The following is a 15,214-nucleotide window of genomic DNA, read 5'->3' as shown; positions in this document are numbered from 1 at the left end:
AAAAATATATTTCCCTCTCCCCCAATTCTGTCATCTGGAAAGCCATTGGTATTTACAATTTAATAATAATTAATTATTTATGAATATAATATTTTGGTCTCAAGTCTATTATATTGAATTACTTTAATTTGAGAGAGATACAAATGCTGTCTTATTTTATCTTAATGAACTAAGAAATTTTCCTTTTTAAAACATTGTCTTGGCCTGGCTGGTGTTGCTCAGTGGATTGAGCATCGGCTCATGCACCAAGAGGTCACTGGTTCAATTTCTGGTCAGGGCACATGCTCTGGTTTTGGGCTCAATCCCACTAGGGGCATGCAGGAGGCAACTGATCCATGTTCTCTCATTGATGTTTCTATCTCTCTCTCCCTCTCCCTTCCTCTCTCTCTTAAAAAAAAAAATCAATAAAAATATATTTAAAGAAAAAAAATACTGTCTTGTATTTTGGTTTTGTGATGGCTTATGAATCTTACAGAATATAGTGTAGTTGTCAGTACAATACTTTGCAAAATTTGTCTTTTTTTAATTAATTTTTTTTATCCTTACCCAAGGACATTTTTCGATATTTTGTTCAGATAGAGTGGGAGGGAGGGAGGGAGGGAGGGAGGGAGAGAGAGAGAGAGAGAGAGAGAGACAGAGAGAGAGAGAGAGAGAGAGAGAAACATCGATGTGAAAGGACACATCGAGTGGTTGCCATCCGCACGACCCAACCAGGGCCGGGGACAAACTGCAACCGAGGTACATGCCCTTAGCGGGAACCGAACCCAGGTCTCTCTGGACCGCAGGCTGATGCTCTAACTGCTGAGCCAAACCGGCCAGGGCTTATTTAATTACTTTTTTATAGTATCTTCAAATTGCAGGTAGTATGAACTTAAAATATTATTTTTCTATATCAGAATATATGAATTGGCTTGTTTTTCCTTTTCATAAAGTTAATAACTAGGATTATTCTATAGGAGTGATTAAAAATTATATTTCATTATACTTACCTGATTAGAGTATTAATCAGTGTAAATGAGTGTAGTTAGCTCTTCTTTCTTCTTTTAATGGCAGAGGAGGGGAGATAGTATCATAAGATATACAGATCTTAGTGATTGAAAATTTTTTCTACCTAGGATACATGATTTTATTCCTTAGGTGGCGTTGCCAAATTAAGATGAATTTGTAGTGTCTTTCCAGAGTGTACAAAAACTGATGATATGAAAAAGTCATCAGAAACAGAAAGATGGCAGGGGAACTAGGTTTCAGAAATATGTATGATCTGTAAAGTTAATAATCAGAGAAAATGATCTCTGACAAAAAACATAAGTTTTTATTTAATATTTTGCTATAATATTTTTAGAGGTTATGATCCTAAGATGAAGCAGATCAAAATAAATTAATTTTTTTAAGACTGAGGAGCATGAAAAGCTTACATGGTTGTAAGGATGTTTCTCCCTTGTGCCATAAAACTCCATGTAGTTTTTTATCAAGTTATATAATATGATTACTATGAAACATAAGAATTTTTATTCATATAGTTCATCTTACCTCAAATAATTTTTAAAAACACTTGAATCAGTATCAGAGATTGTTTCCATTGCATGTCATCCCATGTGGCAGGGCTGCACCATTTTGTTTGTTTATAGGTATTTCCTTTAACATTTCTAACCAACTATATGTCCCAAAGCAAAAAACCCCAGAAGTTCTTCCTTTTCTAGCCTGCCTCTTGATGGTTTGCATTTAGAGGCAACCCACTTGGTTTTATCTAGATGCTAATTTAACAAATGTCTATTAATGGTAAAGGTGATACTTTTTTAAACTAGCAAGAAAATCTAACAATCTGTCTAGTTTAAAAATAGAAAATCATTTTCTCAGCTTTGGAGAATTGACTTAATTTTTAAAAACAGAAATTCTAAATACAATTTGTTGTGCTTTTTTTTTTTTTTTAGTGTCAATGAAAAGGTAGAATCTCTATCTGCTAATAGATTAATAACTAATATTTACAATAGAAATCATCTCACATGAAACTAATTTTAAAATGACTCAAAGATTGTTTTACCTTTCATGCTTGATGAGAATTTTTGCTTTCTTTTATGAATGGCTTTTGGCTGTGATTTTTTTTTTTTTTTTTGGTAAATCTTTAGGTCCTTTTACTGTTTTAATATATTAGAATTAGTAAATATGCCATAAGTAGCTTAGCTTTTTCTTCTAAAGAAGATTGCAAGTAAATTGTTTGCCTAATAATTTACAATAATGAGCAGAAAAATATAAATAGTTGGATGAATCATTTTTAATAACTTTGATTTTTGTTTCTATGATTATATGAAAGTAAGCAAAGTGAATTGGCAGTCTCCTGTTTGATGGCAATTGTAAAATGATTTAGTTTTCTGTTTTGTTTACCAAATCACTTGCTGAATTAGCTGCAGAAAGGTTGAAAACAATGCACCATTTATTTCAGTGTTTCAATGTATACAAATGCATAGCCTTATTTACAACATACATTTATTTCCACTTTATAATAAAAGGAATTATTTTGGGGGAAAGATTTTGGTTATTTTTGGGAAATCTCAAAAAATAAATATTTACTTTAAAACAATAATTATTTGGTGATAGCATAAAAGGTAGCTTTTGTTAGAATTTAAATTTCTGACTTGAATCAAAATATAGTAATTTTACTTTCCTAATTGGTGGTTTTTAAATTGTTTAAAGTTGTTCTATACTTTTCAGTAGTTATTTCATTGGCATCAGTTTATATAAAGCAAAACAAAACAATGTACTTCTCAAAATATAATTATCATAAACTAATTTTCTAGTGCTTTCCCAAATATTTTGTTCCTAACAACTACTGAAATAAATTGTGTTGGTGAAAACATAATCTATTTTGTATTTATTTAGACGCTGGTTTTCAATACAGAATAATCAGTTGGTTTACCAGAAAAAGTTTAAGGTAAGTGGATTTTGAATCTTGAGTTCTTAGCTTTGAGGTGGATTTTTTTCTGTCCCAGGATTAATACTTTTTTTTTTTCATATGTTTCTTTGTCTATATGTGTGACAAGTAGTACCACCATTCCACAGTACTATTTGAGGCTGTAGAAAAGGATGCCTTTTAAGAAATCTCACCTTATGGCCACAGGGGATAATATAGAAATGTTAGGAATGACATTAAAATGTATCTTGAAGTAAATTAAATAAAAACCTCTAAATTTGTTAATGTTGTTTTTATAAATTCATTTTTATGAACCTTATTTTAAGGGTGAGGAATTTTTATTTGTTGAAAAGGCATACTGAAATTACATGTGACGTGAGAATGTGACAGTCACTTCCCTCCCAAGTAATGTCCAAACATGCTGTCTTTACCTCTTTGTACATTTCCCGCTGAAGGCATTGATCCTCATCCCTCCCCTGCTGTACCTTGACTTCGCTGCCCTCACTCTCCTGTCACCAGCCTTATTGGTGTTTACTCAGAAGACTGTAGTTATAGGTGACAGTGGCTCAGGAGAGACAATGGGAGGTTTGCTTTTAAGTGGAAGGAGGATATTAAAATGGTCTGTAGACACCATGCAAAGCTTTAAAGATTCTGTTTCCTTCACACAAGTCTTTGTAATGTTTGTATAATTCATGTTCATGCCCACAGCTTTTTCTTTTTTTATTTTTAAGGTTCTGGTAACCTGTGGTGTATTTTTTTTCTATTTCCCTGTGACTGTGTTGTGTGTTTTTTTTTTTTTTTTCTTTCCTCCCTTTCCCTTATCCATATATCTTACCCCTGTGTACAGATAAACTTCACCTACAAACTCCTTAATCTGATCTTAGTCTGTGGAGAATGTACAGAGTTTAAACACATTGATAAATACTTTAACTTCTAAACCCCACCTCCAAAATTAGAAAAAAAAGAATCATTAGTTAATTGGTGACTTGATTTTTACCCAATTAGCCTTTATGAATGATGTATTCACCTGTTAATTTGAAATATTCACTTTACTCCTGAGATGACACAGCATGAAATTTTACTTGTTTAGTTCTATGGATGCAGGTTTTTTCTATACAATTCTTTATTCTAACTAATTAGTTCATGGTTTCTTCTACTCTGATAAACTTGGTTTTGAGTTATATTTTTATTAAGAGTTAGGAAATGATAAAACCTTTCTCATTTTTATAGGTATCTTAAGCAGGTTGTATAGGTTTCTTTTTTATTTTATTCAGTTATTTAAAACTTGACTCATTAAAGGCTTCTTATTTGGAGGAAAGGAGCTTTAATTATATATGAGTAGGGACCAGGAGCGTAATGGATGTGGAAGAAAATTAAAAGAACGCTAACATTTAGTGAGCACCTACTAATTAATTACCAAGTGTTGGACTAAGCTTAAACTATTTCATTTAATTCTTATACTTCAATTTTATGAGGCAGGTAAAATTATTAAGGGCAGAATTATCTTTATTAGTTATATCTATGTTGATAACTCTTGTCTCTAATCTAAAATAAGAAAAAATAAAATCTTTAAAATTAGACCATTACTCCAAGTAATATTTTAAAGTATTATTGGTAGTAGTATTTAAAACCTAGATTGACTAGATCTTTTATCCTTTGAGATGACATGGAGGGTCCTGGAAAGTATTATCCTAAACGAAACAAGCCAAAGAGAGAAAGACAAGTATCATATGATCTCACGTATTTGTGGAATATAATGAACATAACAGTCTGAGGAATGGGGTAGTCCCAGAGACATGGAAGTGGGGTACAGACTGACAATCCCCATAAGAGGGGGTGGGGGGAGGTAATCCACAGAACTTATATGCAGGTATGCATGACCAATGGACATGGACAACAAAGCTGGGGACAGGGTGGGGAGGGAGGGGGAGGAGGGAATCAGTGGGGGAAAAGGAGAAACATCTGTAACAAAAATAAATTAATTAAAAATAAATAAATAAAAATAAAATAAGGAAGATCAAAAAATTAAATAAAACCTAGATTGATAAATATGGGAGTTTTGTTTCCTTATTGTAGGATAACCCCACTGTGGTAGTGGAAGATCTAAGGCTCTGCACAGTGAAACATTGTGAAGACATAGAACGGCGATTCTGCTTTGAGGTGGTTTCTCCAACAAAGTGAGTGGTTCTAAAGAATTTGAGAGTTGCTTTTATGTTTCTGTAGTTTGTAGAAAGAACTTTCCAGAGTAGAGAAAGATTTGGGATTCACTTGTGATGCCCTGTGCTAAAGAGAAAAGTGTTTTGAAAGTGTAAACTTCATTAATTAGTGATTACAGGTATTATAGCTAGAAATTTCTGTAACTTCTACCCAGTATCATATTCTTGAAATTCCATAAATATTATTGATGTGACCATATGAAAAGATTTTAGCTGTAATGTATGATAAAGTGAACTCATATCAAATCAATTTTTTTGTAACTATTATTTTATATTTCTACCCAATAGAAAAAAAAAGTGTTATGTTTATATGGTATATTTAAAGTTCGTTTTTTAATGTGCAGAAATGAGTGATTTCTTTCCAGTAGGTAACTTATTTGATATCTTGATTTTTTTTTTTTAATGAACACACTCTTTCTTAAAGATAGAGGAAATAAAATATTTCAACAGAAATGATTATTTTTTGTTAGAAAATTATTAAATAGCAAAGTTGACAAAAATGTAAACCTTATTATTTTTGGATTTATCTAGTGACTGAGAAAATAATGTTATTTCCTTTTAGAAGTTGTATGCTTCAGGCAGATTCTGAAAAGCTGCGCCAGGCATGGATTAAGGCTGTTCAAACCAGTATTGCTACTGCTTACAGAGAGAAGGGTGATGAATCAGAGGTTAGTAAACAATGCCAGATGATATATTGACAAAAGTTTTTAATTTTAGTTGCAACATTGTATGATTATAACATACTCTAAATCTTTTTAAATTGAGGTATCATTGACAAATAACATTATATTAGTTTTAGGTGTACAACATAATGATTCAGTATTTGTATATATTATAAAATGATCACCACAGTAAGTCTAGTTAGCATTCGCCACCATACAGAGTAAAAAAAAAAAATCTTCTTGTGATGAGACCTTTTCAGATTTACTCTCTTAGCAACTTTTAAATATGCCATATAGTGTTATTAACTATAGTCACCGAACTGTACATAATATCTCCATGACTTATTTATTTTGTAAGTAGGAGTTTGTATCTTTTGACCCCCTTCACCAATAGCATTCTTTTTTTATGGAGGATGTTTTTTTGTAATTGAAATTGGGTTTCTTTTATTTATTTATTATTATTTTTTTAAATGCTCATCTGAGGATATTTTTCTATTGATTTTTAGAGAGAATGGAAGGGAGGGAGGGAGGGAAGGAGACACACACACACACACACACACACGCTGATGTGAGAGAGACACGATTGGTTGCCTCCCACATGCCTCAACCAGGACCGGGGTTCGAACCTGCCACCCAAGTACATGCACTTGACCAGGAGTCCAACCTGAGACCCTTTGGTCTGAGGGCCAGTGCTCTAACCACTTAGACACATTGGCCCAGACAAAATTGGGTTTGTTTAAAAAAATTTTTTTTTCTTTATTGATTTTTAGAGAGAGAGGATGGGAGAAGGAGGGAGAGATAGAAACATCAATGAGAGAGAACATTGATTGACTGACTCCTGCATGCCCCACATTGGGCCCACAACCTGGGCGTGTGCCCAGACTGGGAACCGAACTGGCGACCTCTTGGTGCATGGGTAGACTTTCAACTGAGCCACACTGGCCAGGCACCCAAATATTATTTTAACTAATAATAAAATAATGAATGTGAAAGGTATTTAAAATTAAGACTATGTAAAAAGTAAGAAACAAAGGCTTAAATTGTCTCTTAGTTGAATTCTTCCTGGAGAAGATAAGCTGAATATGAACTCTTGGGTTATAGTATGCTTCAGCTTTCCAGTGAGTTTATAAACTCATGAACAAGGCCATAAGTGAGTCTTGAGAAATGGAACTCACCACTTTGTTCGGTAGGATCCTGAAAATGAGTCTTTTCTGAGTCCATGCATGCTTGAAAGTGTCTTTATTCCATCATCATATTTGTTTGATAGCTTGGTTGGGTGTGGAATATGTAGGTTGGAAATAATTACTCTTAAGAATTTTTTTTTTAACTTATTTTTTTATCCTCATTCGAGGATATTTTGGCATTTATCTTCAGATAGAGTGGGAGGGAGAGACGGAGGAAGCAAGAGAAACATTGATGTGAAAGAGACACATCGAGTGCCTGCTACCGACATGACCCCAAGTGGGGTTGGGGACGAACCCCAAAGTACGTGCTCTTAGGGGGAACCGAACCCGGGACTCTCGGTCCGCGGACCCGCTGAGCCAAACTGGCCAGGGCTACTCTTAAGAATTTTAACTGCGACTTCCGGTCAAGATGGCGGCGTAGGTAAACTCGGTATCGCGTCCTCCCACAACCACATCAAAGTTACAACTAAACTACAGAACAACCATCATTCAAAACCACCTGAAATCAAGCTGAATGGAAGTCCTACAACTACGGGATTAAAAAAAGCAGCTACATCCAGACTGGTAGGAGGGGCGGCGGCGCGGCTGCGCGGCAGCGCAACGGGCTGGTCCCACACCCAAGTGTGGCGGATAAAAATCGGGAGGCTCCCGCGGCCGGGAAGGTCCTCCCTGAGGACTGAGGGGTCCCCGTCCCACACCAGGTGCCCCGCTCAGGGTTCCAGTGCCAGGAAGAGAAGTCCCCATAACTTCTGGCTGGAAAAACCAGCGGAAACTGAGGCTCAGGGAAGCTGAGGTGGCTGGAGCCCCAGGCAGCTCCCTAAAGGGCCCGCGCACGGACTTATCGGACTCTCTCCCTCTAAGCTCGGAGGGGAGGCAGCTCGAGGGGCACCAGAGACATACAGGGAAGAACTGAGCTGTTTGGCACTGGAGCGAGGGCTGGAGAGGGGGCTTCCTCGGGGACAAACGTGCTGTAAGAGGCCTTGGTTCCTTTGGTGAGCCCTTCCCCGGGGCAGCAGAAAGAAGCCATATCTGGGACTCCAGCAACCTGGCTCACACTGGTAGCCCCGCCCTGCTGACTCCTTGAGGCCCCGCCCCGCCCGCACAACTTTCAAGCCCACCCAAGCTGTTGCCACTTGCTTAACCATAGGATTGGCCGGTCTTGGATCCTGCTTCAGGTTTTCCCTAAATTCTTTCAAATGAGCAACATCGGGTCTCAGCGAGCCCCATACCTCTCATTAAGTAATACACAGAAACAAACACAGGGAGGCAGCCAAAATGAGGAGACAAAGAAACAGGTCCCAAATGAAAGAACAGAACAAAAACCCAATAAAAGAACTAAGTGAAAGGGAGATAAGCAACCTAACAGATACTGAGATCAAAATACTGCTTATAAGGATGCTCAATGAACTTAGTGAGAACCTCAGTGAACTTAGGGAGGGCCTCAAGAGCATAAAAAAGGACCAGTTAGAAATCATGGATACACAGTTAGAATTGAAGGAGGCATTAACTGAAATAAAGAATAATTCACACAGCTTCAATAATAGAGTATGTAAATCCAAGGAGCAAACCATCGATTTGGAATATAAGGAAGCAAAAAATCCCCAATCAGAACAGCATAAAGAAAAAAGAATCCAAAAAAATGAGGATGGTGTAAGGAGCCTCTGGGACAACTTCAAGCGTGCCAACATTCGCATCTTGGGGGTGCCGGAAGGAGAAGAGAGAGAACAAGAAATTGAAAACCTGTTTGAAACAATAATGGCAGAAAATTTTCCTAACTTGGTGAAGGAAACAGACATACAAGTCCAGGAAGCACAGAGAGTCCCAAACAAGATGAACTCCAAGAGGCCCACACCAAGATACATCATCATCAAAATGCAAAAGGTTCAAGACAAAGAGAGAATCTTAAAAGCAGCAAGAGAAAGGCAGCTAGTTACCTACAAGGGAGTTCCCATTAGGCTGTCAGCTTATTTCTCAAAAGAAACTTTGCAGGCCAGAAGGGAGTGGCAAGAAATATTCAGAGTGATGAAAACCAAGAACCTACAACCAAAATTACTCTATCCTGCAAAGCTGTCATTTAGAATTGATGGACATATAAAAACTTTCCCAGACAAGAAAAAGTTAAAGGAGTTCATCACTACCAAACCGTTATTATATGAAATGATGAAGGGTCTTTTTCAAGAAAATGATAAAATATATGAACAAACAAAATGGCAATGAATACATATCTATCAACAATGGAATCTACAAACAAAATGAACAGGTAGAACAGAAACATTCTCATAGATACAGAGAACATTTTGTTGGTTGCCAGTTGGGAAGGGGGTTGGGGGAATGGGTGAAAAAGTTGAAGGGATTAAGAAGCACAAATTCATTGCTAGACTGACAAACCTCAAAGGGAAAGGGGTTGGGGGGGTGGGAAGAAATAAACCAAAGAACTTATATGCATAACCAATGGACACAGACAATAGTGTGGGAAAAGGTGGGAGGGGGGCGGGAGTGGGGAGGAGGGGGTCAATGGGGGAAAAATGTGGAACATCTGTAATACATTTTACATCCAACAATAAAGATTTGGAAAAAAAAAAAAAAAGAATTTTAACTGCATTATTTTTCTAGTTTCCAGTGTTGCTATTGGAGTCTTTCTTATTACAGTACTATCTTTTGTATTCTTCCTCTCCAATTTCCCTGTTTGTTTTTCTTGGAATTTCTGAACTGACCTTTCGATTTTCTAATTTTTTATGTCTTTTTTCTCTAATTTTGGAGAGATTTTTCTTAGTTAATAATCTTCCAAACTCTTATATTGGATATGTCACTTATGGTAGCACATATTTAATTTCCAAGAGTTTCTTTTAGTTTGCTGAATGCTTTATACATGTAAACCTATTCTTATTTCGTGGATGCATTGTTAGAGCTGTCATTCTTAGCCTTGACTGCACATTATGATAACACAGGGTGCTTTAAAAATATCCCAGTGTTAGAGTCCACCATTGAACAGTTGAATGGAGTTGGGACCAGGCACCAATATTTTTAAAAGACTCATAGGTGATGTCTGTGTACATGCAGTGTTGGGAACCATTGTGTTGAGGTTTTCCTTGGCTCTCTGGTAACCTGCTTATGATTACAAGGTAACTAAAAACCTCTTTGAAAGCTCTGAGAACATAGTTACGACTTTGTTGACTGCGAGCTTTGCTAAAGTCTGGACCTTTTATTTGTTGAGGAACAACCCCAGTTAGGAACTTTAGAGTCTTTTTAGCTGGTATGATTCCCTAGAGAACACTCAGCAATCTCCTGCATAGGGGTAAGGGGCTGACTGGGAGTTCATTATTGGGGGGGGGGTCCTCAACATTCAGTGTGTATATGATTACTTAATCCTCTGCCCTCCACCTTTCAGGTAAACCCCATCCAGAAACTCTGTTTTACTTCACCAGAGAATAAACTTCCAGTCATCTGTGTTTATGAGTGGAGAGCAGTCCCCTAATAGCATTGAGTTGGAGACGGGGCCTTGGGCTCTAACTGCTTCTTAAACAATCATTCCTCCAGCTTTTATCCCCACTTCCAGAGTTAACTAGTATAAGTTAGGGATTTTCAACCAGTGTGCCATAAGAATTTTTAAAACGTGCAATACAACTATTTAGTCAGGGTCACTGACTCCTTTGCCCTTAGATTGTCAAATAAAAAAATTAAAAAAATGACAAGAGCCAACACAACAATAGCCATCTGGTGTAAATTAATAAAAATTATACCTATTTTTTCTTGTCAGATTGGCAAAAAATATATGTTTTGGTGTGCCACAGAATTTTAATAATGAGTTTATGTGTGCCATGAGATGAAAAAGGTTGAAAATTGCTGGTTTAAATCCTTGAGCCCTTTGAATATTATGTGATGTAAATTGGTGAACTCTGAGATTTTTCTTACTACTATCCTTAGATGTGGCCTTGGTCTGGTCAGTTACCATTTATTTACCCATTTTCCAGCTCCTAAAATGTTGTTGCTCTTGTTTTCTTTCCTGTTATTCTTGTTCTTGTGGATAAGTTGTTTTTTTTTTTTTTAAATGAAAAAAACACTACAGTTTTAAAAAGTAGATTATACATATTATGTCATTCCACACCTAATTTCTCTCTCTCGCTCTCTTTTTTTTATCCTCACCTGAGAACGTTTTTCTATTTTTTGTTCTGATAGAGTGGGAGGGAGAGAGAGGAAGAGAGAGAAAGAGAAACATCGATGTGAAAGGGACACATTGAGTGGCTGTCACCTGCATGACCAACCAGGGCTGGGGACAAACTGCAACCAAGGTATGCACCCTTAGTGGGAACCAAACCTGGTCTCTCTGGACCACAGGCCGATGCTCCAACCGCTGAGCCAAACCTGCCAGAGCTCTTTTTTGTTGTTGTTAATCCTCACTCGAGGATATTTTTTTCATGGGCTTTTAGGGAGAGTGGAAGGGAGGCAGGGAGGAGAAGAGAGAAAGAGAAAGAAAGAAATATCAGTGTGAGAGAAACACATCGATTGATTGCCTCCAGCATGACCCCCTCCAGGGCCAGGGATCGAACCTGCAACCCAGTTACATGCCCTTGACTGGGAATTGGACCCAGGACTCTTTGGAGCTCGGGCTAACACTCTAACTACTTAGCCACACCATCCAGGGCAGTAATTTCTTTCTTTCTTTTTTTTTTTTAGTGCCTCGATCAGAAGGACTTGGGTCCCCCAGGACAGTAATTTCTTAATATCATCTGTCACCCAGTCTGTATTTGGATGTTTCCAGTTGTCTTAAGAATGTCTTTGACAACCTGTTGTACAAAATAGGATCTTATCTATATCAGAATTACATCTGGTTATGTCCCGCAAATCTTTCAATCTAGAACAACCCCTTTTGACATGACAATGATTGTTAGTAGTTTCTATAGAGTTCCATCATAGGTAGTGTGTATGCTTCATGTTGCAACAGGAGACACATTTGGTTATCCAACCATTGCTAATGCTGAGGTCAGGCTTCTGTGTGAAGATGAAGGGGACACATTGGATTAGGGAAATGACAATATGATCCCTCCATTGTAAAGTTACATTTCCTCCCTTGTTTCCATCTATTTTGTTATATAGCAAATCTACTTAGTGTTATTTTTACCCCATAAGATCTACTCCCTCATCGACTATTCATCTAATGGTTTTACAACTGAGTTTGTTATTTCATTAGGAATTGAAAAATGGTGGTTTTCTAATTCTGTCATTCCATTTACATTTATTAACTTTTTTTTTTTTATTCTCACCTGAGGACATTTTTGCATTTATCTTCAGATACAGTGGGAGGGAGAGAGAGAGAAACATTAGTGTGAGAGAGACATATCGACACGTTGCCACCTAGGACAAACCGCAACCAAGGTATTTGCCCCTAGTGGGAACCGAACCCGGGACTCTCTGGTCCACAGGCCGGCACTCTAACCGCTGAGCCAAACCAGCCTGGGCACATTTTTTTTTTTTTTAAATATTTTTTCTTTATTGATTTTTAGAGAGCGAGAAAGGGAGAGGGAGAGATAGAAACATCAATGAGAGAGAACATTAACTGGCTGCCTCCTGCATGCCTCCCACTGAGGATTGAGCCCACAACCTGGGCATGTGCCCTGACCGGGAATTAAACAGATGACCTCTTGGTACAGGGGTCAACACTCAACCACTGAGCCACACTGTCTGGGCTTAATTTGCACTCTTATGTGAAATACAGCTTTTCTTCACGTGGAGCTAAATGCTTAATTTTTTTGCCTTTTTTTTTTTAATCCTCACCTGAGGACATTTTTGCATTTATCTTCAGATAGAGAAGGAGTGAGAGAGGAAGGGAGAGAGAGAGAGAGAGAGAGAGAGAAACATCAACTGGTTGCCACCCACACAACCCCAACTGGGGATGGGAACAAACTGCAACAGAATTAAATGGCCTTAGCGGGAACCCAACCTGGGTCTCTCTGGTCCACGGGCCAACACCCTAACCGCTGAGCCGAACTGGCCAGGGCTTTGCTTTTAATGACCATATTTAGTTAATTTATTAGCTACCTTAAGTGGGAACAGATACCTAGTTTTTGGGTGTTATTAGAAACTCATGAATTTTTATAAATACAGTGGGTCCCAGTTAATCATTACTCTTTTTGATGATCAAAATGATCTCATCTTTGTCCAATAAAGGCCCTGGGTTAAGCCCCTTTTTTACATTCTCTAGTTTTTAGCAGAACTTTGAGAGGAAATAAAATAAGATGTACATTGAGATCATCTTGAAGAAGCTGGTGGCCTTGCTGAAATAATTGGGTTATGCAAAATTGTACACTAGAAATAATAGGGATTATGGGACAAATAGGGATAGGGCTGACCTAAAATCTTGTGTTAAGTTTGTAACTAGACAACTTTCAGGAACTTTAGAATCTCAGTAAAAATACTTCTACAATTAAATTTATAATAAATAAATATAACAGTATAGATAAGACTTAACTTTAAAAATTGGTGAAGATAGTCCTGGCCGGTTTGACTCAGTGATTATAGAGTGTCGGACTGCAGACCAATGAGTCGCAGGTTTGATTCTGGTCAAGGTCACGTACTTCAGTTGCAGTTCATCCCTGGCCCTGGTTGGGGTCGTGTGGGAGGCCACCAGTCGATGTGCCTCTGTCACATTGACGTTTCTCTCTCTGTCTTTCTCCCTCTCACTCTATCTGAAGATAAATAGAAAAATATTCTGGGGTAAGGATTAAAAAAAAAAATTGGTGAAGATAGATAGCCCTGGCCAGTGCAGCTCGGTTGGGTGTCCTCCTGTGTACTGAAAAGCTGTTCGCTTGATTGCCTGGGTTGTGGGCTTGATCCTGGGTAGGGGACATGCAGGGGGCAGCATGATAATGTTTTGCTTTTATGTTGATATTTCTTTTCTCTCTTTCTCTCCCTTCCTTTCTCTCTAAAAATCAGTAAAAAATCTTTAAAAACAGTAAAATAAAAATTGATGAAGATAGCTTAATGGGAAGGTACAGAAGGGTTGAGGTTACTCTGTTATGGTGACAGAGGCAAAATACATAATGCAATAAACACTTTTAAATCAGAACACGTGACCAAAATGAGTCACCAACAAGAATGTTGGATGGGTGTCATGTTCAGTCCTGTGTTTCTTGAGGTGGCTAGCCCAAGTTCTGCCGTATTTGTGTACTTTGCTTTCAACTTCTCTAATTTGGAGCAAAAGCATTAGTTTATAGAGGAAAATTGGTAATAAGCCAAATGATTTCTGCATTATATTGAAATTCTTTCTCCACGTGATAATTACTTATGAGTTTACATTGTCGAACAGGTTCTTGTAAAAGATAGTTTCTCTTTTTAAAAAAATTTGGAATAGTCTTAAACTTACAGAGACGTTCCAAGTATAGTACAAATAAATTTTACCCCCTGAACTGTTTCAGAGTGAGTTGCTAACATAATGCACATCACCCACTATGTCTTTAGTGAGTATTTCCCACAGTCTGAGACATTCTCCTATATAATTACAGTATAGCCATTAAACTCAAGAGCATTGATACATTACTACCATTTCATCCCCAAATATCTTTACGTTTTAACAATTGTCCCAGTAATTACGGCAAAATGACCTAATCCAGAAGCACAGGTAGCGTTTAGTTGTCATGACTCTTCAGTTTCTGTTAGTCAAGAATAATTCCTTAGTCTTACTTTGATCTTCTTTGACCTTGATAGTTTTGAAGATTATAGACTAGTTATTTTGTAGAATGTTCCTCAGTATGGGTTTGTCTGATGTTTACTCACAAGGCTATGCGTCTTTGGCAGGAATATTATCTAATTGATGCTGTGTTCTCCCTGCATCCTCTCAGGTGGCATTTTATTTTTATTTGTCCCATTATTGGTGATATTAACTTGGATCATTTGATTAAGATGGTATCTGCAAGATTTCTTTACTGCAAAGTTTCTTTTGTAGGTAGTAAGTATTTTCTTGGTGAGGTACTTTGAGACTATGTAAATATTCTGTTTTTTATCAAGCTTTGAATTTTTTAGTTATGTTAGTATAGTATAGTTATTCAATGTGTTAAAATCCATTATTGTTACTATTTGTTTTGATGCCCAGACTAACCCAAATTTGACCAGTAGAGCCCTGGTTTCTGTATCCTTTGATGGGGTCCCATCGATCTTTGAGTTCTTCCTTAACTTTCTAACATGATGAGATGCTTCCAGGTTCATCTTGTACTTTCTCTGCACCAGCTCTAAAATCGGCAGTTTCCCCAA

The 15,214-nt window shown here is 37.2% G+C and overlaps 1 protein-coding gene across 5 annotated transcripts in view; it reads left to right on the top strand.

Moving 5' to 3' along the window:
- The window catches only part of ACAP2 (ArfGAP with coiled-coil, ankyrin repeat and PH domains 2), a 155,627-nt gene that overhangs the window by 116,729 nt on the left and 23,684 nt on the right, over positions 1 to 15,214 (top strand). For all 5 annotated transcript variants that reach the window (XM_036243331.1, XM_036243329.1, XM_036243333.1 and 2 more), the window contains 3 exons: positions 2,878 to 2,929; positions 4,985 to 5,085; positions 5,687 to 5,792. In XM_036243331.1, coding sequence (XP_036099224.1) covers positions 2,878 to 2,929; positions 4,985 to 5,085; positions 5,687 to 5,792 — 259 coding nt within the window. The remainder of the gene's footprint in view (positions 1 to 2,877; positions 2,930 to 4,984; positions 5,086 to 5,686; positions 5,793 to 15,214) is intronic.

Source organism: Molossus molossus, unplaced genomic scaffold (genome assembly GCF_014108415.1).
Source record: "Molossus molossus isolate mMolMol1 unplaced genomic scaffold, mMolMol1.p scaffold_m16_p_5, whole genome shotgun sequence".
NCBI lineage: Eukaryota > Metazoa > Chordata > Mammalia > Chiroptera > Molossidae > Molossus > Molossus molossus.
Note: the sequence above shows the minus strand (reverse complement) of the source record. Positions and strands in the feature narration are given on the sequence as shown.